We start from the raw sequence: 24,630 nt of genomic DNA, 5'->3' as shown, positions 1-24,630 counted from the left end.
TTCAATGAACAAGTAAGTTACGAAGGCAAAGAATGTCTTCATATTATTGTGCGTATAGTTTGACCTTATAGGTGTCCCGAAAGGATCTTAAGGAACTCCAGGGATCCCCAGACCACACTTTAAAAACCACTGCTTTAAAGAATTGTCATAGGTTGAGGGAAGGAAGGCGTTTTAACTCATTCGAAAAGTTTTCCAGTGCCTACGCTGCGCCAGCTACCGGTCAAAGTAAACTAGATAGATCAGGTCCTGTCCTCGGGGTACTCAGGGTACGGTGACAGAAAGATCAGGGACCGCCTCTGTTGACATTTGAGCTGAGACTTAAGTGAAAGAGGTCACGCCATGCAGAGATCTGGGGAAAGAGAGTTCCTGGCAGAAAAAGGGGGCCCTGCCTCTCTGGAATGTAGGCAGAAGGATCGGGTCGGAAGAGGTCGGACAGGTGGGCAGGACCAGATCCGGCGGGGCCAGGTAAAGAATTAAGAGTTTTAAGTCTAAATTTCTTGACCTTAGCAAAATGGGGAAGAGGGATGTGTGTTTGGAGCTAGGAAAGTCACTCAGAGGTCAAGCACATGCTCCTGGGCCGCGACCAGTTTGGCTTCTCCGAGCCGCCCAACCCGGCCTGGAGCGTCAAATCCGCTTAATGACGCGACTGGGGGCGAAGGGGGTGGGGAAGAGCGCGTCCTACCTCAGGAAGTTTGGATCTCGGCGCCCGCCGTAGACGTCGTGACAGAGGCGGCCCGTTGCCTGGGAGCCAGTGAAACGCCACTCGGCCTCCGCCGCCGTGGAGAGTGCCAGCGTTGGGCCTCGGTCACCATGTCGGTGCTGGACGCGCTTTGGGAGGACCGGGATGTCCGCTTCGACGTCTCCTCGCAGTGAGTCGCTCCCGGGGCCTGTAGAGGGCGCCGCAGCGCGGTTTCAGGAGGAGCCTGCGCCGCCAGAGCTCACGGCCCTCGCGAGAGCGGGAGGAGGTTTGATCCTGTGGTCTGCTCCCCGGGAGACCCCGGGCTGGCCCGACCGCTGAGGGAATGCATCTCCATTAAACCGTTTCAGTCTAGTGCGGTCCCCGGCCCGCCGGGGAAGCTGAGCCCAAATACGTCCGGGACCATGTAGCGCTTGGGCGTCCAGGACCCCCAAGTGAGCTTGGAGTGCCAGTTTCCTGTGGTGGAGGGACGTTGGGCAGGGACTTAGGAGACGAGGGTTCTGGAACTGGGTCTGGAATAGCGACACACCTTGTGGGCCCTTAGGCTTCGCCATCCTGAGCTTGAGCCTCTCTGTCTGTGAAACAAGGGAGGTGGGAATAAGGATTCTCCAAAATTCCTAACCACGCAGACTTTATTTCCATAAGCTTTTATTTAAATCACCAATGGAAAGAAGGAGCTACTTTTTGGAACCTCTCAACAGAAACTCTGGGTTTTTGGGGGGGGTTTTTGTTGTTGTTGTTTTTAAGTTCATGCTTTAAAGAGAGAATACTTAAAATCCTCCTACCCAAAGACGAGGGGGGAAAAATCCCATTGAGATATTAACTGTTGGAAGACCGTGAAGCTAAGATTCTAGGGTTAATGGAATGAATGAAGCTTCTTAGCCACTTCTTATGATTCCTTATTATGACCAAAACCTTAGAAAATGAAATAATTTCCCAGGCTTAGTTGTGGCTAGATATCTAATAATAACATGATCTTAGATCCTTTAAAAAGTTGTGAGGGAAGGGAATTTATAAAATTATAAACGATGGTTACATATTGCACACATTCTATGATTTTTTTTCTATTATTCTTGGAGGGTTCTTAATCCAAGCAAAAGCAAAATTCATGAAATTATTATTTCATGAATAATTCCATTTTTTTGAACATTTATCAAATGCTTACTATGTGCCAGTTACTGTGCTGATAGCTAGAGATACAAAAATAATAGAAAATTATTATCTGCCCCCCATTTTAGTGCAGGAGATACACATAGACAACTAACTATTTTTAAAAATGTGGTAAATACCATCCTGAAAAAAATGAACAAGAAGCTGGGGTATAATAGAAACAGAATAGTTCATTTTGCCTGGGGAAGGCCTTGAAGAAGAAATAATATTTGAGTTCAACCCTGAAGATTGGACAGGGCCTTGTCAGGATAGACAGGAGGAGAGTATTCCAGAAAAAAAAAGAAAACAAAACAAAACATTAGGAGCATAGTCTTGGAAGTATAAACGTCATTGGCTGGAAGGCAGGGTCGGCAGGTAGAGGATGGAGGAACAAACAGAAAGGTAAATTAGCCAAAATGTTTAGTTGAGGATTTTGGACGTCATTTTCTAGGCAGGAAAACTCTTAAGCAGGGAAGTTATATTATGATTATATCTGTATTTTCGGTAGGTAATTGAGTCAGCTGTATGGAGAATGTGTTAGAAGGCTTTACCACATATTCTGCTAGGTTTTTGTTTAGGACACATTTAGAATGCATTCTACCAGTCAGCAAACTATAGTTCACTCTTTATTTCCTTTTATTTCCTGTATCTAATTGTTTGCCAAGTCCTGACGATGCTTTGCTTTAACTAGCTCCTTCCATAACAGCCTGACTTCCTTTCCTCTACTCAGAAACCTCTGAGGGCTCTCCATTGTCCAGAGGACAAGGCCCATACCTATCCGACTAGCATTCAGAGGTCGTGGCATATATTTCTCACTACCTCGTAACATGGATCTTCTTCCCTAGCCAGGCCCATCTTTCCACATTCCCATATCATTTCTTTTTTCTGGTCTTTAATCATGGACTCTCCTCCCTCTCTCTCTTACTTCTCCAAATCCTACCTCTCCTATTTCAGGCTTCTCTACATGTCCCTGGTCACTCCAGGCCCTAGTGGTCTCCAGATTCTTAAAGTTCTTAAGCCCTTATTTTCAAATGCATGAGCATTTGATACTATTTCATTTATACTGTTGGCTGTTTTATGTGCATAAGTCTCTTCTCTCCTTAACTAGATTGTAAGTGGGTATAGTTGTAGCTATTAAAGCCTTGATATTTACTTTAGACAAATGAAAACAAGACCTGGAGAAGTCCTTATTGATTGTTTAGATTCAATTGAAGACACCAAAGGAAATAATGGGGATAGAGGTGAGTATATTTTCTAATATTTTTTATATTTCTGGTTTGATTTACAAATGTTAAATCATATTAGCTGGAGAATAAGATAAGCATTATATGTAAATGTAATTGTGACAGTCAAAGAGTTAAATCCACATAAGACTTTTCTCAGACTTAAACAGGAGAAAAGGTGGGTATTAAACCTGTAGCCAGGGAATGCAGATTCTTCCTCGGAACTTTGGTCCTTCAGCAAGTCCCAGTTTTGACATCAGCTTTCTCCAACATAACTGTTAAAACTCCGGGATCCCTGTTTGTAAGGGGCGTGGGATAGTTCTGACTTTTGAATCTGCCTCCCCACACAAAGAATATGAGGTCATAGAACATGAGTAGGTCATAGCTGTGCTATCTGGAGCCATGCTTCCTTTTAAGAAATCCAAGAGTAATTCACAATCCCCCAGACTGACACCTGGAGATGGACATGTGGAGAGCAAATTTAGTGCTGTATTGTGAAGTCTGTTTGTAGGTTAAGCACTGAAAAGTCCTGTGAGATATCTGTGTATGTCATTGAGGAGCAGCCAGAGTTGGACTCTAGAGTGCGTCTCAAACCAAATTTCCCAAAGGCTGGAACTTTGAAAAGTCCAGGCTGCATACAACAGCTGTACATAGAGCCAGTATCCAGTGACCAGGTCTTATAAGTATCACTACTGTTGTTTTTGGAAAAAAAATAGGGGATGAGTGGGCAGCCTAGTATATCTGAGAAGGTTTTTTAGAGGAAAGGAGGTTTAGGAGGATGGGTCATAAACCTCTTATTGAAAAGAAGAGTAAATGGGGGCAAAGGAGCAGACCTCTTTCAGGTGAGAAAGATCAGTAAATCCTAGAGTCTGCACAGTAACCCTTATTGGGAGAACATGCTCACTGCAGCCTTTCAAGTGGCCACTTGCTCTCTTAGTCTTTCTTCTGGTCTGCTCTGGGGTGGAATGTGAGCAGCAGGTTTAGTTGTGGGCCTTTCTTCCCTGTGAAGGGCACCTGTCGTCACCACCAGCTACAGGCAGATCCTGTCAATGGCAAGGGCCCATCCTTAAAAGAATGCTTAGATCATGGGACGCCTGGGTGGCTCAGTCAGTTAAGCGTCTACCTTCGGCTCGGGTCATGATCCCAGGGTCCTGGGATCGAGTCCCGCATCGGGCTCCCTGCTCCGCGGGGAGCCTGCTTCTCCCTCTGCCTCTGCCTCTCTCTCTCTCTCTATCTCTCATGAATAAATAAAATCTTTAAAAAAAAAAAAAAAGAATGCTTAGATCACATTTATGAAATGCTTCCTAGTGTCGGGCAGGCCCAGGTGAGAGTGAGGTATGAAGGTTTAGCAGCAAACAAGAAGTCTTAGTTTGTGCCTTTGAGGACCTTTGAGAGTGGAATAATAATCTCTAGATATCTGGATCTTGACAAACCTGAATTAACTTAAAGAAGCCAAGAGAAAATTCGGTTGTTCTCATACAGACTGGCAGGAACTCTTATGTGACCGTCCATCCACTAGTCCAGACAAAGACTATGGGTACTAGAACATTTTTCAATTCATTGAGTACTCATTGAGTGCAGAATCTTATACTAGGACTTTGGAATGGGGGGGCAAAACACCTCCCTGGCCAGAAGTATCCATCACAGTGAGTGCCTGAAATCTTCCTATTCAAAAAAATAACTATGTGTACTCACCTCAGAAACAATTCCCCAGAAAATGGAATATTATAGGAGGGTATAGAGCTTCTGGTTAATAAGAAGGTAGAAAAGAGAAGGGGACTCCTGCCTTTACCTGTTTGTTTTGTTTCTTAAATTCCACTTATGAGGGGCGCATGGGTAGTTTATTCCTTAAGCGTCTGCCTTTGGCTCAGGTCATGATCCCGGGGTCCTGGGATCGAGCCCCACATTGGGCTCCCTGCTCGGCAGGAAGCCCGCCTCTCCCTCTACCACTCCCCCTGCTTGTGTTCCTGCTCTCGCTCTCTCACTCTCTCTGTCAAATAAATAAATAAGATCTTTAAAATTAAAAAAAAATTCCACATATGAATGAAATCATATGGTGTCTTTCTCTGACTGACTTATTTTGCTTAGCATTATACTCTCTAGCTCTGTCCACGTCATTGCAAATGGAAAGATTTCATTCTTTATGGCTGAATAATATCCCATGGTTTATATATACCACATCTTTATCCATTCATCAACCAATGGGCACTATATCTTGGCTATTGTAAATAATGCTGCTATAAACATAGGGGTTCATGTATCCATTTGAATTAGTGTTTTTGTCTTCTTTGGGTAAATACTCAGTAGTGTGGGGGTAGTTCTATTTTTAACTTTTTGAGGAATCTCCGTACTGTTTTCCAAAGTGGCTGCACCAGTTTTCATTCCCACCAAGAGTGCATGAAAGTTCCTTTTTCTCCATATCCTCACCAACACATGTTGTTTCTTGTGTTGTTGATTTTAGCCATTCTGACAGGTGTGAGGTGGTGTCTCATTGTAGTTTTGATTTGGATTTCCCTGATGGTAAATGATGAATATCTTTTCATGTGTCTGTTCGCCATCTGGATGTCTTTGGAGAAATGTCTGTTCATGTCTTCTGCCCGTTTTTTTAATTGGATTATTTGTTTTTTGGGTGTTGAGTTTTACAAGTTCTTTATATATTGTGGATACTAACCCTTTATCAGATGTCATTTGCAAATATCTTCTCCCATTCCATAGGTTGCCTTTTGGTTTTGTTATTGTTTCCTTTGCTGCAAAGAAGGTTTTTATTTATATTTAGCCAGTAGTTTATTTTTGCTTTTGTTTCTAAGTCTGAATTTCTTGATCTAGCATTGAAGAACTTCTAGTTTGTCCACAAACAGTCTTTCTTGGTTGCGCCACTGGCTTACATTTGTCACTACAGGTCCAGCACCCATCACCCTTTCCCCCTTGCCCTGGAAAAATGACTTGTATAGACTACGTCTAGGGGCTCCTTATGCATTCTAGCTTTGGGTTGGAAGAGCCATGCCAGAAGATCAAAGGGAGGCAGGAGAGTGAGGTCTGGGTATTTATTCCCCTGGTTCTTTCTTCTCAAGGTATTCAGCTGTGCAGGACTTCCAGATTTGGCTAACTGTTCCCTGTCCTTGTCCCACTGGGCTTGGGGTGGTAACAGGTTTGCAGCACTCACTTATGGTTCCTGACACCCCACCCATACCTTTGTAATAAGTCCTTTTATAAATAAACCTCAGTTACTCTTAATTTGAGTGTGCCATCTGTTGTCTGTTTGAGCAGTGTCTACTCTTCTATGATCTTGAGTGAATCTTATACTCTTGCCATGCCGGGTTATTTATTTTTTGTCAAACATATTATGTTATGTTCCACAGTTTCTCTTCAGAAGGCCTTCCTTTAGGGCGCCTGGGTGGCTCAGTTGTTTAAGCGACTGCCTTCGGCTCAGGTCATGATCCTGGAGTCCCAGGATCGAGTCCCGCATCGGGCTCCCTGCTCACCAGGGAGTCTGCTTCTCCCTCTGACCCTCCCCCCTCTCATGTGCTCTCTCTCTCAAATAAATAAATAAAATCTTTAAAAAAAAAAAAAGAAGGCCTTCCTTTATTTTGGTAACCGCCTTATATCATTCTCACTCTAGCATTCATACAAGCTTAGTTTCTCTGATTTTGGATATTCTAGAGGTTTTCAGGGAGGAAGAAGTATTACCTGGCTATAGATTACTCATCAAAAGAATTCTGTGGTTATAATTTGTTGAAGAAATGTTGGTTAAAGTTAAGTGAGTTTTATTCAGGATATCACAAAGTTATGCTAAAATGTTAATTACATTATAAATCTGTAAGACAGTTTACCATGCTCAGATTTACTTGACTTTTTTCTAGAGCATTTATAGGGACTACGGTTTCATAAGACACACTTTGAGAAATGAAGTTTATCTAACTCTATTTCAGTGTAAGAACATCAGTCTGAAGTTAGGAATGAAAAGCATAAAGCCTTAAGCAGACTTCAGCCTGGTCATAACTTCATATGAGCAAAAATTCTTTGCTTATTACAAAAAAAAATGGGTTTATAAGTGTGGCTCATGTAAATGAGAACTGTTAAGAGAGCAGTCCTGTGGCAGAGATTAGTGTATATATGAAAGTCCTTTGAGAAGTATGATTTCACTAAATGGCTTTGTAATTATTCTATCCCATACTCATTCTCAGTTGTGCACATATGACCTGCCAGGACTCCCAGAACAGCTTCCACCAAGACAAAAATCCAAGACACAGTTCTCTCTGCTAATTTGAGTCAAACCAAGCTGTTGGCATTGAATACCTGTATCCCTTCTGTAACTATCAGATTTTGTTTCTCTGGGATTCTGAATCATGCATTGCATACCTTACACAGGATAGATATGAGCAACAAACATGTTCAGTTGATAAATGTATGAGAACATCTGTGGGGATTACTGCTGTTACTGAGCTAGAGGTTCCATGTCTACCTCTTTCTGTACTGTAAAAATGGGTCCTTACTTAAAGTAACCTATTTTTTTGTTTGTTTGCTCTTAGGTAGACTCTTAGTAACAAATTTAAGAATTATCTGGCATTCTTTGGCATTACCCAGAGTTAATCTTTGTAAGTATCTTTGTTAGATTACACTAAAGAAAAAAAATACTTTGTCAGGTGAACTTGCACAGTGGCTTTTGATAACGAAAAAAGCTATACCATGAAATATGCGGAAAACTTAAGTTGATAAAAACTTTAGCAATCTTAGACTAACCACAGACTGTACCATTTTGCAAAAGAAATATTTTTCAGTCCATTTTGTCTCTTGGACATACACGAGATTAGTGCTTTTACACTGAATGGTTTTTGTTCTTTGCTTATCTTTGACAACTTGCTGTGACCTATTTTCAACTAATCCCAAAGAAGGAAGATCTAAATTGTAATAAAAGTGTAACCTTCCATTGTGTTAAATTTTGTTTTACTTATTTTTTAAAATTATTTTAGATTGTCCAGCTAGACTTTTTCTCTTGAGGTAGTGGTGCTAAGATGTTCAGTAAATAATACTGTATAGGTTTTAGAGAAGCAAACTTCCTTTCTTTCTTCCTTAGAGAAGCTTTGAATGTTGTTTGTCCAAAGAAGCAGAATTTACTTTTAGTTCTTTTAATTATTTAACTTAAATTTCTAATAATTTATTAAAACGTTTTAAAGTTGTACTTTCCATATATTTAATTTTTAACACTTAAAGTTCTGTATGTAGAGGTTTTTATCTCTCAGTTTATGATATCATGTTCTTGAAATTCTTTGCTTTTGAATTTCAGCTATCGGTTACAACTGCATATTGAACATTACAACAAGGACTGCTAACTCTGTAAGTCTGAAAAACTTATTGAAATATATATAGTGAAGAAACATTAGATATTTGAGATTGGACTTTGTTTTCACTGTAAATGGGAAATTGCTCTTGAAATCTGAACTTTTAAATAAATTTGTCCTTACAGAAATTACGAGGCCAGACTGAAGCTCTTTATATACTAACAAAATGTAACAGTACTCGTTTTGAGTTTATATTTACAAATTTGGTTCCTGGAAGTCCTAGACTTTTTACTTCTGTGATTGCAGTACACAGGTATGGTAATACTTTATGGATTATTGAATAATTTTAAGGCAATTCTATGATACAGAGGTTTAGAGGATAAAGTGTGTAAGTGTGGTACTATTTTCCTCCAAGCTCAGAAAATTGCAATATCCTGAAGATAGATAGAAGAACGTATTGCATTATCATTTAATAAGCACTTTGAAAGTATTTTTAAAACAATAAGACTACTGAAGATTCATAAAAATTTCTACTTGAAGATTCTATTAAATTTTTAAGCTACCAGGGTAGTTACAGTGAAATAGAGAGTTCATTCAATATAGATAACCAAGTTGGATAATTCAATTAATGAATTTAAAAAGATTATTTTAGGGGAACCTGGGTGACTCAGTCAGTTAAACCCCCAACTCTTAGTTTTGGCTCAGGTTGTGATCTCAGGGTCATAAGATTGAGCCCCACCTCAGGCTCTGCACTCAGTGCAGAGTCTGCTTGAGTTTCTCACTTCCTTTCCCTCCCTCCCCCCTCCCCGCACTCTCTCTCTCTCTAAAATAAATAAATCTTAAAAAATATATATTTTAGGGGCACCTGGGTGGCTCAGTTGGTTAAGCGACTGCCTTCAGCTCAGGTCACGATCCTGGAGTCCCAGGATCGAGTCCCGCGTCGGGCTTCCTGCTCCTCGAGGAATCTGCTTCTCCCTCTGACCCTCCCCTCTCTCATGCTCTCTCTCTCTCTCAAATAAATAAATAAAAATCTTTAAAATAGGGCGCCTGGGTGGCTCAGTCGTTAAGCGTCTGCCTTCGGCTCAGGTCATGGTCCCAGGGTCCTGGGATCGAGCCCCGCATCGGGCTCCCTGCTCCACGGGGAGTTTGCTTCTCCCTCTCCCTCTCCCCCTGCTTGTGATCCTGCTCTCACTGTGTCTCTCTCTGTCAAATAAATAAATAAAATCTTTAAAAAAAAAAAAATCTTTAAAATATATATATATGGGGTGCCTGGGTGGCTCAGTCGTCAAGTGTCTGCCTTCGGCTCAGGTCATGATCCCAGGGTCCTGGGATCGAGTCCCACATCGGGCTCCCTGCTCGGCAGGAAGCCTGCTTCTCCCTCTCCCACTCCCCCTGCTTATGTTCCTGTTCTCGCTGTCTCTCTCTCTGTCAAATAAATAAATAAAATCTTTAAAAAAAAAAAATAAATAAAATAAAAAATATATATGTATATATATTTTTTACTAGCAGTAGAAGGCATGTCTGGGTATTTTCCCTAAGGAGTTTTGTTGTTGTTTCCTTTGTGGTTGTTTGTTCATTTGTTTGCTAAATTATTTTCACTACCTTAGCTCTTTTTTTTTTTTTTTTTTAATTTTATTTACTTGAGAGAGAGAGCACACAGGGAGAAGGAGAAGCAGACTCCCTGCTGAGCAAGGAGCCCAACGTAGGGCTCGATCCCAGGACTCTGGGATCATGACCTGAGCCGAAGGCAGCTGCTTAAGTAACTGAGCCACCCAGGGGCCCCCACTCTCTTTTTTTTTTAATTCTATAAGGAAATGCAAGTTGACATTTTCTCATTTCCAAGAGAACTCTCAGTCATTTAAGCATCCCAACTCTTGATTTTGGCTCAGGTCATGATTTCATGGTTGTGAGATTGAGCCCCATGATGGGCTCCACACTCAGTGGGGAGTCTGCTTGAGATTCTTTCTGTTCCTCTCCTTCTTCCTCTCCCTCTGCCGCTCCCCCTGCTTGTGTGTGCTCTCTCTCTCTTGCTCTCTCTCAAATAAATAAATCCTTAAAAAAACTAATCAAAACTAATAATAAATACAGAACTTTCTTCTGTATTTATTATTTATCAATAGGAAGGCATGGAGAGAAAACAAAGAGGGATTTTATATATATTTTATATATATATATATATAAATTGCACGCAGCTACACGCTGTCCTAGGGTCCCTTTTGGAGTCGGTACAGATTCATTCCAATTTTCTGTATAGAGGTAGCTGTGAGCACAATGTTTGTAGTTGCAATGAGAAAAGTAATTGGACTCCCAATTGTGCCTTTGACTAAAAGGTGCCTTTGATTAAAACAGAAATGGAGGGAAGCATTTTGATAGGGAAAAATAATTTCCATGTCTGTTATATGCAAGCACTGTTTTTCAGCTTAAAGAGAAAATGTTTCCTCTCATTTGTGCTGTATGATACACGTTGTCTTAAAAATTAGACCTCTAAAAATAGGTTACTGAAATACTACACTAAAATGATAAAGTCTATAAAAGACTGTGACACCAAAATTTATTGAAAAGCAAATTTTTAAATTTATTGTGATAATTACTTGAGTGATATACATAAGTATTAATAACTGTATATTTTGGTAGATAAGTAAACATAACCTAGGAAAACCACATTTTCAGTTTGGGTTGGTCTTTGTTCTTTTTTATAGAGCATATGAAACTTCTAAAATGTATCGTGATTTTAAATTGAGAAGTGCACTAATTCAAAATAAGCAACTAAGATTATTACCACAAGAACATGTATATGATAAAATCAATGGAGTATGGAATTTATCCAGTGATCAGGTATTGTGCAAAAAGCTAATGAACCTTTTGGGTCAGTACTTTGGTAATCATTTTTCCATTGTCATTGAATTTGAATATTCACTTAACTCTTAAAATTAGCTTTATATCTCCTGATAAGCTAGTATTATAGCTCTTGATATGAAATAATATTCTGATTTTCATATTTTTATGGTTTTGTGTTCTTTTTAGCAACATTTGTTGTACATAGAATTTACAGGTGGAGTGGTCCTTAGAGATTATCTAGTTCAGTGTCCATTCACTTACAGACTAAAAACTCAGGCCCCAAAGAATTAAATGACTTCACACATCTAGTTCATCTGAGAACTGTGTTCTTCCCCACATGCTGCACTACTCTCAACATCTTAATAACTTATGCTGATGGAGGATAGCCATGAGGTGGACAGTCATGGAAGACTTTTAATCTGGTCTGTTAGGGGCACCTGGCTGGCTCAATTGGAAGAGCATACAGCTCTTGATCTCGGGGTTGTGAGTTCAAGCCCCATATTGGGTGTATTTTATTTAAAAATAAAATCTTAAAAAAAAAAAATCTGGTCCTTATGGAATTAAACGTATAACTCATTTGGTGATTCCTACATCCATTATCATAACTTCTCATTTGCTCTTGAAGTTATGACCAGTTAAAACATCTAAGTTGGAATAAGTAACACATCAATTTCTAAAGAAAAATTTTCTCTTATCTAAGAATAGTTTCCAGCCTGTGTGTGTGTTACACCCTAGGTTAGACTGATAACCTCTGGGGTAAAGCTATAGCATTTGAATGAAGAGCTTCTTGCTGAACATTGAATCATAAACTTAAGTTGCAATTAAATTTTGCTCATTTGAAAAGTTCTAGTTTTGGGGTGCCTGGGTGGCTCAGTCATTAAGCATCTGCCTTTGGCTCAGGTCATGATCCCAGGGTCCTGGGATCGAGTCCCTCATTGGGCTCCCCACTACGCAGGAAGCCTGCTTCTCCCTCTCCCATTCCCCTGCTTGTGTTCCCTCTCTCGCTGTGTCCCTCTCTATCAAATAAATAAATAAATCTTAAAAAAAAAAAAAAAAACTAGTTTTAAACAGTGATAATGGTTCTGTAGTATATAGACAGCTCTACATCTGAATAAGTCCTCATCAGGAATCAGCAAGCTTTTTACTCTAATGGTCCAGATAGTAAATATTTTAGGCTTTGCAGGTAATACCATTTCTGTCATAACTTCTCAGACTTGCCATTGTAGTGTGAAACCAGCCATAGGCAACAAATGAGCATGGCTAAGTTTCAATAAAACTTTGTTATGGACACTGAAATTTGAATTTCATACAGTAGTCATGTATCATGAATTATTATTCTTTTGACTTTTTTCCAGCCATTTAAAAATCTAAAACTTGGTTTGTGAGGCCAAGAAACTTGGCTTCTTGGCTTGTGGGCCATACAAAATGAGGCAGCAGGCCAGATTTGTCCCGCAGACCATAGTTTACAGATCCCTACTTTAGGTCATAGCTTAGATGTCACTTTCTATAAGCTTCCTTCTGTGTGTTACTTATGCAGGCTATACTTAATTACCACTTTACATTGTTCCTGCTCTAAAATACTGAGCTTGTCTGTACCCCAACATTAGTAGGCTTTATAAGGGTAGGGGTGGCATCACTCTGTTAGATCCTTACCATCTAGCACCACACCTGGCATTTTAAATTAATTAATTAAGATGTTCAGAATTATCAGAAATACTGTACTGAAAATAGGAATGTTATTGTTAACCTAACGTATGTTTATTAAATATAAAATATGCCCTCCTATTCTTTTAAAAAATCCTTAGTTTTGCAAGTTGCTCTCTCCTAAAATAAGAAGAAAGAATGACATAAATAATTATTCCTTATAAAATTAGACTTAGTACTGTTTAATGGGACGTGGGCCAGGAAAAGGGGGCTAAAATTTTTTGTATAACAATTTTTTGCAAGATGAGAGTAGAGGAGGGAAATCTAGACACTTACACATATGTTTATTAACTTAATTATAATTAAGAAATAGGTGGTCTTTTCTGCTGTTTCAAACCTGGTCATCCCAGAAGAGGACTTTTCAGGATTTAGGTTTGTAAGTTAATGTTTTGTGTCCAACCTCAGCATATAAAATAAATTCCTCTGGGAGTATATGGTGGGGAGGAGGTGGAGGTGGAGGTGGATAATGATATGGATAAATGGTAGAGGTGGCTAATTTTGGTGCCATGTACTAGGTATTAAAGATTTTTTTAGATCATTTAGTTACCATACTGTAATAATTTTGAGTAGATGTTGAGGGGCCATATAATTGGAAGACAGTTTTGATTTATAGTTAGTATTGAGAAGCTGTAAAACATTTCTTGTGAACTAATGGGGGTTATCACATAAGTTTTGTCTTTCTCTTACCACAACTTCCTTGTCTTAACTTATCCCAGGTTTTGAATAATAGTTGTAATAAGATCTAACACTGCAGAATGCTTACTGTGTGTCAGACACTGTGATAAGGCCTTTATTTATAGGGGTTATTTTATCAGATCTCCATTTTACGTTTGACACAGTGCACCAAGAACAAATTTTTGCCCATGGTCAGGCAACTGATAAGTACTGATGGTATAATGATTAGAGTCTGACTTAAGAATCCAGGCCCTCAGTCATCTAATTGTTCTTCGATCCAGTGAATAATGAAGTCATTAATACTCCATGATAATTCTGGTATTCTCTGCTACTGTGATAATCAGAATCATTCTGATGTTTAGAAAATAAAGAGTAAGTAGTCAAGCAAATGATCATTGATGTATCTCTTATCTTGTACAGGGAAATTTAGGAACCTTTTTTATTACCAATGTGAGAATTGTGTGGCATGCAAATATGAATGACAGTTTTAACGTCAGCATACCATATCTACAAATTGTAAGTGCATGCATTTTGGTGACCTTATTTTAATGTAGAATAAATAATTTCTGTTCATTAGTTAATAGAACTTTCAGGATTAGATGAATTCTGTCTCCCTCTTTTTAAGTGGCAGCAGTGTAGCTGAGAGCAGACTTTAAAATGTTGATAATTTACAATTTCAACATAGAAAAGACCCAATAGTACTTACATTCAAGGGAAACCCCACCATTATCAACTCGCTATTAAGAGAGAAATATACTGGATTTAAAAATTTTTAATAGTCCCCATACAGGGGCACTTGGGTGGCTCAGTCAGTCAAGCGTCTGCCTTCAGCTCAGGTCATGATCCCAGGGCCCTGGGATCGAGCCCTGCTCCAGGGGAGGCCTCCTTCTCCCTCTTCCTCTCCCCCTCCCCCTCCTTGTGTTCCCTCTCTTGCTGTGTCCCTCTCTGTCAAATAAATAAATAAAAATCTAAAAAAAAAAAAAGAAAGAAAGAAAATCATAGAATCTGATAGGAAGAAAGTGATTTCTGGCCATCTAAAGAAATACAAGAATTTATAATCGTGGCTGGGAAGATATGACAGAGTCTACATAACCATTTGATAAACTGGTGTTTGTATTGTTCATTGCTGTTTTATATGGTTTACATGTGTTAATAGCTTGTCTGACCTAATCTCTATTATACTAAAAAATTACTGAGTAGTAAACAACCTTGTGCTTTTTATTCTTCAGATAGACACTTTTTGTTATTTAAGAATACAGTTACCAAATATGGCCTCTGGAATGAATTCAGCCTGCTCCAAACAACTTGCAATCTGATATCACAGTCTGTCACTAGGACAGTCATATTCATGTGACTTTTAAAAACTAACCCAGCCTTGGGAACCACAAAAAACACTTGCTCTCCAGTACTAAAAGATTGCAGGCCTTTGGTTTAAAATACTCAGAAAAGTTGTAGACTCCCTGATTGTGGGGGATATTCGAGTCAGATAATTTTGTGCATATTTCAGAGATGCCTTCTTTGTATTACTGTACAAGTTTGCTGCCTATTTCTAGTATGAACATTTTCATTTACTTGATCTCTATGGGAGTATAATGAAGGAAAGAGGGAGAATCTTTAAATTATGAAAAGCAGTTACTGTATAGAAGTTGAAAAACTTGTTTGTGCTAAAGAATCACTACTATCAGATAATAAAAACATGCATTTTCTTCTTTTCCATTTTACATCTAGCGTTCAATAAAGATTAGAGATTCAAAATTTGGTTTAGCTCTTGTCATAGAAAGTTCTCAGCAGGTAAGATATTTTATGTCTGTATTAATCTTTAATAGGTTTTTTAAACTATGTGACAGTCTATATTTTTTGTTTTATTTATATAGTAACCAGTTTACATCCAAGAGGAATATTAGCTTGTAACATGTTAAATAAAGAGTTTAAAGTCATATAGTAATTGTCCACATAGGAAAAATCTTTTTATGTTTACTTGTTGGGCAGACATAACCATTATTATCATTATGATTATCATTTTTAATGACAGAGTTAAGTCACTGTACTTTTCATGAATTCTCTCAATCTTTGCACAACCCTATGATACAGTTACTATTTTTCCCCATTTTACATTCAAGGAAACTGAGGCTTGGAGAAGTTAGGAACCTTGCCCATAGCCTCACAACTAGTAAGTGGTGGGAATAGGTTTTGATTCAGGTCTGACTGACTCACCAGAATGTCATTGAGAAACACAGATATATACAAATATACACACACATGCACCCTATTTGGGATTTTATATTCTCACATGCAGATTATACTATATCTAATTATAGTTGCTGTGCCCCATTAGGCCAGGTCTTTGCAGAAATACATTTGAATAAAACATTTACTTATTTGTAAAATCAGCGCTCTTCTAAATTCTAAATATAAATATGAATGTCTAGTCACACCTTTCCCCTGGCCTGCAGATTTGTAGCTTCCATTTACTGAGTGCTTACTATGTTCCAGGAACTGTATCACATATCATGTGTACATTATTTTGTTTAATACAACAATTAGATAACTTTTATGGTTAGAAGATTGAGGCTTGGATGGGGTAGCCGAGTGATGGGTATTAAGGAGGGCACATGGTGTGATGAGCACTGGGTGTTATACGCAACTAATGAATCATTGAACACTACATCAAAAACTAATGATGTACTATATGTTGGCTAACTGAACATAATAAAAAAATAATAAATAATAATAACAAGAAAAAGAAAATTGAGGCTTAAAAGATTAAGAAAAGTATGTTTCCCAGCATCATATAGCTAGTAAATTTGTTGTAAAACCAGAATTTAAACTCAAAATTATATGCTCTCAACCTAAAGCATATGCTCTCACCTTTCACAGTATGCTACTTAATTTTTCAACACTTTTCAACAACAACCTGTCGTGGTCAGGTTTCTTTCTAATTCTTCAAGGAATTAGCCTCAGCTGGGCCATTCCCTTTCTTTTAATATATGGTCTATTCCTTTTCAAGGTCTAGCTCAAGAAAAACTTAGTTCCATTGGCCTTCACAATCTATAGTCTGTTTTTTTAAATCTTAAAATATCTTTGATATTTACTGATGAAATGATGTGATATCTGGATATGCTTCAAAATAATCCTGAGTGTGTAAGGGGAGGAGATTTGGGGAAAGGGGAGGTTAAAGATGGAACAGAGTTGGCCATATGTTGCTACTTATTGAAGCTGGATCATGGCTACATGGACACTTATTGTACCCTTTTTTCTATTTTTGTATATGCTTTATGTTTTTCATTACAAAAGTTTTAATTAAAAAAATCAGCTTACCTATGGTGCTCTGAAATAAGGACATTAGAGCTATAGTTTTTATGTACTGTAAATACCCATTCCTCAGGCTTGTTTTTTGTTTATTCATTATTTTTTCTTACAGAGCGGAGGATATGTTCTTGGCTTTAAAATAGATCCTGTGGAAAAACTACAAGAATCAGTTAAGGAAATCAATTCACTTCACAAAGTCTATTCTGCCAGTCCTATATTTGGAGTGGATTATGAGATGGAAGAAAAGGTAATTTGTTCAGTATATAAAATGCATAGTTTGCTGAGTTGCTTTTACAGTCTATAAAATTCAGATATAAACACATTGTACAGTTTAATTTTGAACCATGTTTAAAATGATGGATATACAGACTCTGCTCGGAGAGCATGACCCCTCAGCCATCACTAATTTGTGCCATCTACCTGTCTTCTCACTGGCTGCTTCATCATACATTCCTGCCCTTCTAGATGAGCAGTTTATCCAGAGAAGTGTCCATGTGCAAGGCTCCTCTGATGTGGACAGACTTCAGTCTCTCACTCTGTTTTATTTTTATTCCACTTCTGCCTCCCACTAGCATTTGGGCAAACTTCACAGGCCTCACAGACACCACACCCACCCTGCTCTCCAGGTACCTCAGCTCTCCTTTGACTTTACTCTTCAGCCTCTCCAGCTGGGACCCTTGTCATCTGGTCTGTCACTGGTGTCCTCACCAGCCACTCCATTAGAGATGTCCTCCCTTTCTGCTCTGTCAGCGGTATTCTGGCCAGAGGTTCTGTCTCGGGTGCCCTCACTGACCACTCATGACAGGTTCCCTTGCTGTCTGTTCTTTTGCTGGCGCCCTCACTGTACCCTGCGATGGTGCCCTTGCCACCCACTCTTTCAGCAGCGTCCCTGCTGGTGCTCAGCGCGTTGAGCCCTATCACATAGCACATATATTATCTATATCTCCTCTGCTCTTGGACTGCAGCGTGTGACCGGAGAAGATCGGGAAGTAGGGCTGGGCAGCTGAGTTCAAATTCACACCCTCTGACTTCAAACAGACCCTTGTTGCCTGGTAGCATTCCTTGCTAGTTTTTTCTCTCCCTGTAATATTCTCTATATATCCCCCTTCCCTTCCAGCTGAAACTTCTCTCTGGGTTGCTGACACTATATTATACATACACTCATGTTTTTCACATCTTTAACCATCCTTTTCTGTTTTCCTCCCAACCTGCACTTCTTTCAAAACTCTCCCTTTCATTCTGCCTTCTCTGTATTTCCCTCAGGAATATAAACCCTCTTCCAGTTTCCTCAACCTATACTTCTGTAGATGACTCCCACATCTTTTATTCTGATCTTGACACATTCTCTCAGACGAGCATGGTTCTAAATATTCCTGAATATTTTCATGTAAATGAGCATTCCAAACAACATAAATTGAATTTCTCATTTAAAAGTTTGTCCTAGTAATTTTCCAAATCTGTAAGATACACTGGGACTTGAGTATCTCAAACTTGGTATACCTAAAATGCTATCATTTTTCTCAAAAGCACCATCCTGCTGATCTATTTATTTTCTACTGATTTACTTTTAGCATTGGCAAAGTCAGCTGTGCTCAGAACCTCAGAGATTTCATTTTTTATTTTCCTGATTGTCTTATTTTACACATTCAATCATACAGTCTCCTCCCTTTTCCTATCCCTTTCTTTTCACTCAAACCACAATTACCATTATTACTCTTGATTGCATAATAATATTGTAAAACATGCCTGGTCCTTGGAACCTGGCAAACCTGACTTTCGTCCCAATTTCACCATTTATTTGTGATGCTAGGCAGATTTGAGCTTCAATTTTCTCGTTATAAAATGAAGATAATCTGGGTGCCTGGGTGGCTCAGTCAGTTAAGCATCTGCCTTTGGCTCAGGTCAGGATCCCAGGATTCCAGGATCAAGCCCTGTGTTGGGCTCCCTGCTCAGCGGGGAGCCTGCTTCTCCCTCTGCCCTTCCCCCCTGCTCGTACTGTCTCACTGTCTCTCTCTCTCTCACTCAAATAAATAAATAAAATCTTTACTTTTTAAAAAAAAAATGAAGATAATCTCTCTCACAAAGTTATTGATGACATTCATGAAATGCCTGGCACATGAGAGACACTCAGTATATTAGTTCTCCTACCCATTGTCTCTCTACCTTTCATTTCTTTTCTTTTTTTGGCCCCCAGTACGTAATAATAACCAGCCATAATAACCCACTCTGTCATCTCATATAAGGCCCTACTCCAAAGCCACTTCTTCAGGAAGGTCTTCCCTGACCACCGTCTAAAACAGCAGCCTCCATCATTTTTTTGTTCCTTATCCCTGTTTGCTTGCTTGCTTTATTTTTGGTAACACTCATCAGTCTTCTCCACTATAAATAATCTCCATGAAGTCAGGGATTTTCATCTATTTAACCACTGTATTTCCAGCAGTTAGAACTAGCACATAATAGGCGCTTTAGTGAATATTCATAGATGTTGAATGACTGCATTGAACACCTACTGTTCCCATTCACTGCTCTAAGAACTTTATACGCATCATCTCTTTTAATCCTCCCAACCGTACTATAAAGTATAGCATTATTATTATCCTTATCTCACAGTTGTGGAGACTGAGGCTTAGCTAGGTTAAGGTACTTGTACAGAGGGGCGCCTGGGTGGCTCAGTCGGTTAAGCAGCTGCCTTCGGCTCAGGTCATGATCCCAGAGTCCTGGGATCGAGCCCCACATCAGGCTCCTTGCTCAGCAGGGAGCCTGCTTCTCCCCTTCCTGTCGTTCCCCCTGCTTGTGCTTGCTCTCTCGCTCTCTCTCGCTCTCTGTGTCAAATAAATAAATAAAATCTTTAAAAAAAAAAAAGTTACGGGGTGCCTGGGTGGCTCAGTCAGTTAGGCGTCTGCCTTCGGCTCAGGTCATGATCCCGGGGTCCTGGGATCGAGCCCCACATCGGGCTCCTTGCTCTGCAGGAGGCCTGCTTCTCCCTCTCCCTCTGCTGTTCCCCCTGCTTGTGTTCCCTCTCTCTCTCTCTCTGTCAAATAAATAAATAAAATCTTTTAAAAATAAATAAATAGGGCGCCTGGGTGGCTCAGTTGGTTAGGCAACTGCCTTCGGCTCAGGTCATGATCCTGGAGTCCCGGGATCGAGTCCCACATCGGGCTCCCTGCTCAGCGGGGAGTCTGCTTCTCCCTCTCCCACTCCCCCATCTCGTGCTCGCTCACTCTCTCTCTCTCTCAAATAAATAAATAAAATCTTTAAAAATAAATAAATAAATAAATAAATAAAAATTTTTAAAAGTTACTTGTACATAGTCACACAACTCTGAACATGGTTGAAACATTGAGGCTATCCTCAGATTAGGGGATCAGGTCACTCTCATCAAGCAATATACTTCTACCCTACACACTCTCCCACCAATTACCTATAGATAAAGTCTGAATTCTTTGGGCTGGTATTAAAGAATTTCAGTGGACACCAGCCTACATTTCCTACCTTATCTGCACAGCCACAGTATCTGGCTGTGCAGGCTGTGCAGGCTGTGCACTGCTCAACTATGAGAACAGGTAAACATAGGCTTTAGTGTGAATGATGCTCCTTGGGATTGTTCAGTACAATAGCCCTGCACAGCTTCTTCTGTCTCATGGGACTCTTCTGTTCTGACCATACTGGATTATTCATCATTCTTCAGCACATCCTGTGGTTTCTCACCTTTGCTGATGCTGGTCCCCTCTGCCAGAAATACCTTTCCCATAATCCTACCTATGGAAGTTATCCTCATTCTAAAAGGCCTAGATTACATGCCATTCTTTTCTGCATGAAAGTTTCTGGGATTCACAAGCCAGAAGTTGTGCTGTCTCTAAACTTCTTTATTATAATAGATACTACATATGTTACAACTATTTTCATAGGTTGAACCATATGATATTAATATCTGACCATGTTTGACTAATAAAAATGGCAATTTCATATGTTCCAACCTAATATTTAGTTATTTGTAATTGTGTTTTATCCTTTGCTCCACCCCCACTAGATTACAAACCTTTTGTGGGTAGGGGCAAGGACTTTTTACCCTTGGTAGTGTTAGCATAGTGCCTAACTCACCTAAAATACTAAAACATTTGGAAAAAAAGGGCGCCTGGGTGGCTCAGTCGTTAAGCGTCTGCCTTCAGCTCAGGTCATGATCCCAGGGTCCTGGGATCGAGCCCCGCATCGGGCTCCCTGCTCAGCGGGGGGCCCGTTTCTCCCCCTCCCACTCCCCCTGCTTGTGTTCCCTCTCTCTGTATCTCTCTCTGTCAAATAAATAAATAAAATCTTTAAAAAAAAAAATCTGAAAAATGAACTAATATCAGCACCACATTTTATTCTGCTTTACCATTGGAATATTGCATGCAAATCTTAGTTCTTTTACTCTTCACAAATTCTATTTAATGACTATTTTGAAGAAAATTGAAAATTTGCTGTATCCAAACTTAGTTTTTTTAAACTACGTGAAAGAAATCAAATTAAGTCCATTGAGAGTTTTTCTTTAAGGATATCTCCCAAGTATCATATTAAGTTTGTGTAAATTTGTCATATTAATACTTTTGATGATATTGACTTCAGATTTAAAAGCTTAGGTTTAACTGATTTATTACTCATTAGTTTTAATAGAATATAAATTATACAATGATTTTTCTAAGACTTGAGTAGTTTTCAATTGTTTTATCCTTTTACAAGTATTTACAATTCTCACAGCACAATTTACTAAAATTAATTAATATTGTCTCCTTGATGCATTTTTTTTCCTTGATGCATTTTAATATCTACTGATTTTTAGCCACAGCCCCTTGAAGCTCTGACAGTTGAACAGATTCAAGATGATGTAGAAATAGACTCTGATGATCACACGGACGCTTTTGTGGTGAGCATGACAAAGAAGAGCTACTAAATTTCTTATGATTTTTTTTATCTGAGTCATGTTTAAGTAATGGCTTAAGTGTATAAAACACCATAGAACTTGAGACTTTTGAGAGTTATCTTAAACATGAGTTGGAAAGTAATTTTTTTTAAGTTAAAGATTTTTTCCTTGTGTGAAATTACTTCTAAATTACCAAACTGGGAAATAGTTTTAGAATACTATTATTCAGAGGATTTCAGATCTATGAAAAATTTTTTATACCTTAGAATAATAGAACAGGTTAAATAGTTAATTAAATTAATTTAAAATCTATACTTTTCATTATTAATCCTTATGAGATGGACGTCCTTTCAATTTATTGGTATATTATCTTAAAAAGTGTATTTGAACTATGAGCTTTCCTGTTTCCAAATTTGTATTATTCATAGCCAAAATAATACTAATACTTTCTATATAGTGTAGTGTATGAATCTGACCAGCATACCTCTCTGGGAATAAATATTTTTTTAAAAGTGTGAAATTAGTATAAAATATTTAATTATAAACTACAGCATTTGCTGACACATTGAAGCACTGACTGTTTTGTTTTGCCAGCACCTTCTTCTAAACCAAAAGTAGGGATGAAATTTTATAGCTTCTAAGTCATTCTTTTTATCTCCTTTCAAGTTAACAATGCTAATTGTATACTAAATTACAAAACACATTTTTTGGAGCTCAAAGCATAACTCTTATAGTCATTACTAATGATTGACGGAAGAAGTGAAGTCCACTACTAGCATAGTAAAGATAGGTGTGAAGACCATTAGACACAGTAACAGAATGTAAAATACATTTAGTTACACAATTGTTCTGTAAATTAATTACTTGTTCCTTGGTCCACTGACCTGTTATATGTCAAGTATGTGAAATATAATTTCTTTGTCTTATAGGCTTATTTTGCTGATGGCAATAAGGTAAGGACATTTTATCTATAGTATATGAAATAAAAACTTTCTATATTCCAAAATTTAGTATTCACGACACTTACGTGAAACCTATTTTTTGTTTTTTTCCTCTTCCTTGCCCACCTTCTCTTTTCCCATCTCATCCTCTTATCTCCCAAAAAGCAACAAGATCGTGAACCTGTATTTTCAGAAGAACTGGGGCTTGCAATAGAGAAATTGAAGGATGGATTCACCCTACAGGGACTTTGGGAAGTAATGAGTTGATCTTGAGTTGAGCTGGATTTCTATTTAAAGATATCTCAAGATTAAAGATACTAGGCGCCTGCTATAAGGCATGGAATAGTTTCTACTTTTACAGAAAAAGCTTTTAAGAAAGGGTTTTTTAATGATTAAGGAAAAACTCATTTAAGATTTTATTGCCACCTTTCTAAAACTTATATTTAAAATTGTAATCAAAATGTATCTGGTTTGTAAATATGTTTATTTTGTACCTAATGCTTGTAAATTATTAGTCTGCAGATAATAAATGACTCTATCATGTTGGGTTTAATAAAGAATTTATACAGCACCATTTAGTGTTTTTAAAGTGTTATTTAAAAGAATAAGACTATTCTTATGGAGTAATCAAAATACTGCCTTTTTAATTGTAAAAATCTGGTTTAAATAAATTATCAAATAGTTCCAAATGTAAGCCAACTCTAATATAAATTGTAGCCCTTAAACTTGTCATGTTTAAGTGACCATTTCTGTAAAACCTAAAAATTATGGTTAACTCTGGAGTATATCAACCCCTATGTAATGTTTTGGGCACTATCTTATAATATAGTTTTGGCAAATATACATTTATTTTGTAAGGAAATAGTTTTAAATAGTTCGTAAATAAATTGTTCATTTATTGACTTTCTCTTTGTTTGTACTCATTGAAACCTCTTTGAAGTTTTCAAAAAATAGGATATTCTCTGATTTCTTGGTTAGCTGTGATTTGGGAACTTCTCTGGCATCCGTGTTTTTTGCCGCTGCTTTGGTATAAAGAAACATTGTAAGGAACCTTTGTCAAATCATTGAAATTAGCCAAAGGACCCCTCTTTCTCTAGAGGGAAAGGAGTGTGTAATAACATATAAAATAAGATGCAACTGTATGTACAACCATAAACACATAGTAAAACCAAATGCTAGCGGGACGCCTGTGTGGCTCAGCCAGTTAAGCATCTGCCTTCAGCTCAGGTCATGATCCCAGGGTGCTGGGATCAAGTCTCGCATCGGGCTCCCTGCTCAGTGGGAAGCCTGCTTCTCCCTCTGCCTGCTCTGCCTGCCAGTCCCCCTGCTTGTTCTCTCTGTCTCTCTCACACAAATAAATAAAATCTAAAAAAAAAAAAAAAAGGGAGGGGGCGCCTGGGTGGCTCAGATGGTTGGGCATCTGCCTTCGGCTCAGGTCATGATCCCAGGATCCTGGGATCGAGCCCCCACATCCGGCTCCTGGCTCAGCGAGGAGCCTGCTTCTCCCTCTCCCTCTGCCTCTCTCCCTGCTTATGCTTTATCTCTCTCTCTCGCTGAATCTCTGTGTCTCAAATGAATACATAAAATCTTTTAAAAAAAAAATTTAAAAAAATGCTAGCCAAGTGCTAACCTGAGTTTAATTAAAATCAATGAAGAAAAGCTATACATTGGTTTCTTTATTTAAAAAGGAAAGGATTTGTACATTTTTAAGAGATGGGGTTATAATAAGCAACCTACATTAAGGGGGGAAAAAAGGTTGTTTGAAAAATTTACACAGGTCACAAAATGCTGCCAGGAATATGTTTAAATAGTTTTTGAAGCAAAACAGACTTCATAATTGCTGACTAGTAAGAAATCTCAAATGTCCTATCATGGTGTTTGCATCTGACTCAGTAATCTTTTCAAATGTTAGTTGTTA

General features: G+C 38.6%; 1 protein-coding gene across 2 annotated transcripts; it reads left to right on the top strand.

Moving 5' to 3' along the window:
* The first annotated feature begins 703 nt into the window (after window positions 1-703).
* On the top strand, window positions 704-23,618 carry BBS5 (Bardet-Biedl syndrome 5). 2 transcript variants are annotated; one of them, XM_035007824.1, is made up of 12 exons: window positions 704-869; window positions 3,005-3,087; window positions 7,599-7,664; window positions 8,354-8,403; window positions 8,534-8,661; window positions 11,048-11,183; window positions 13,986-14,081; window positions 15,294-15,356; window positions 16,987-17,121; window positions 21,691-21,774; window positions 22,701-22,724; window positions 22,878-23,618. In XM_035007824.1, exons 1-12 carry the CDS (start codon window positions 811-813, stop codon window positions 22,977-22,979), a joined length of 1,026 nt encoding a protein of 341 aa, XP_034863715.1. In that variant the 5' UTR covers window positions 704-810; the 3' UTR covers window positions 22,980-23,618. The 2 variants fall into 2 exon arrangements, with proteins under 2 accessions (XP_034863715.1, XP_034863716.1); XM_035007825.1 differs by lacking the exon at window positions 704-869 and adding an exon at window positions 979-1,131.
* The last annotated feature ends 1,012 nt before the right edge of the window (window positions 23,619-24,630 follow it).

This window comes from Mirounga leonina, unplaced genomic scaffold (genome assembly GCF_011800145.1).
Source record: "Mirounga leonina isolate KUSES-001 unplaced genomic scaffold, KU_Mleo_1.0 Mir_151, whole genome shotgun sequence".
NCBI classification, from domain to species: Eukaryota; Metazoa; Chordata; class Mammalia; order Carnivora; family Phocidae; genus Mirounga; species Mirounga leonina.
The sequence above is the reverse complement of the archived record's forward strand: the minus strand, read 5'-3'. Positions and strand labels throughout refer to the sequence as shown.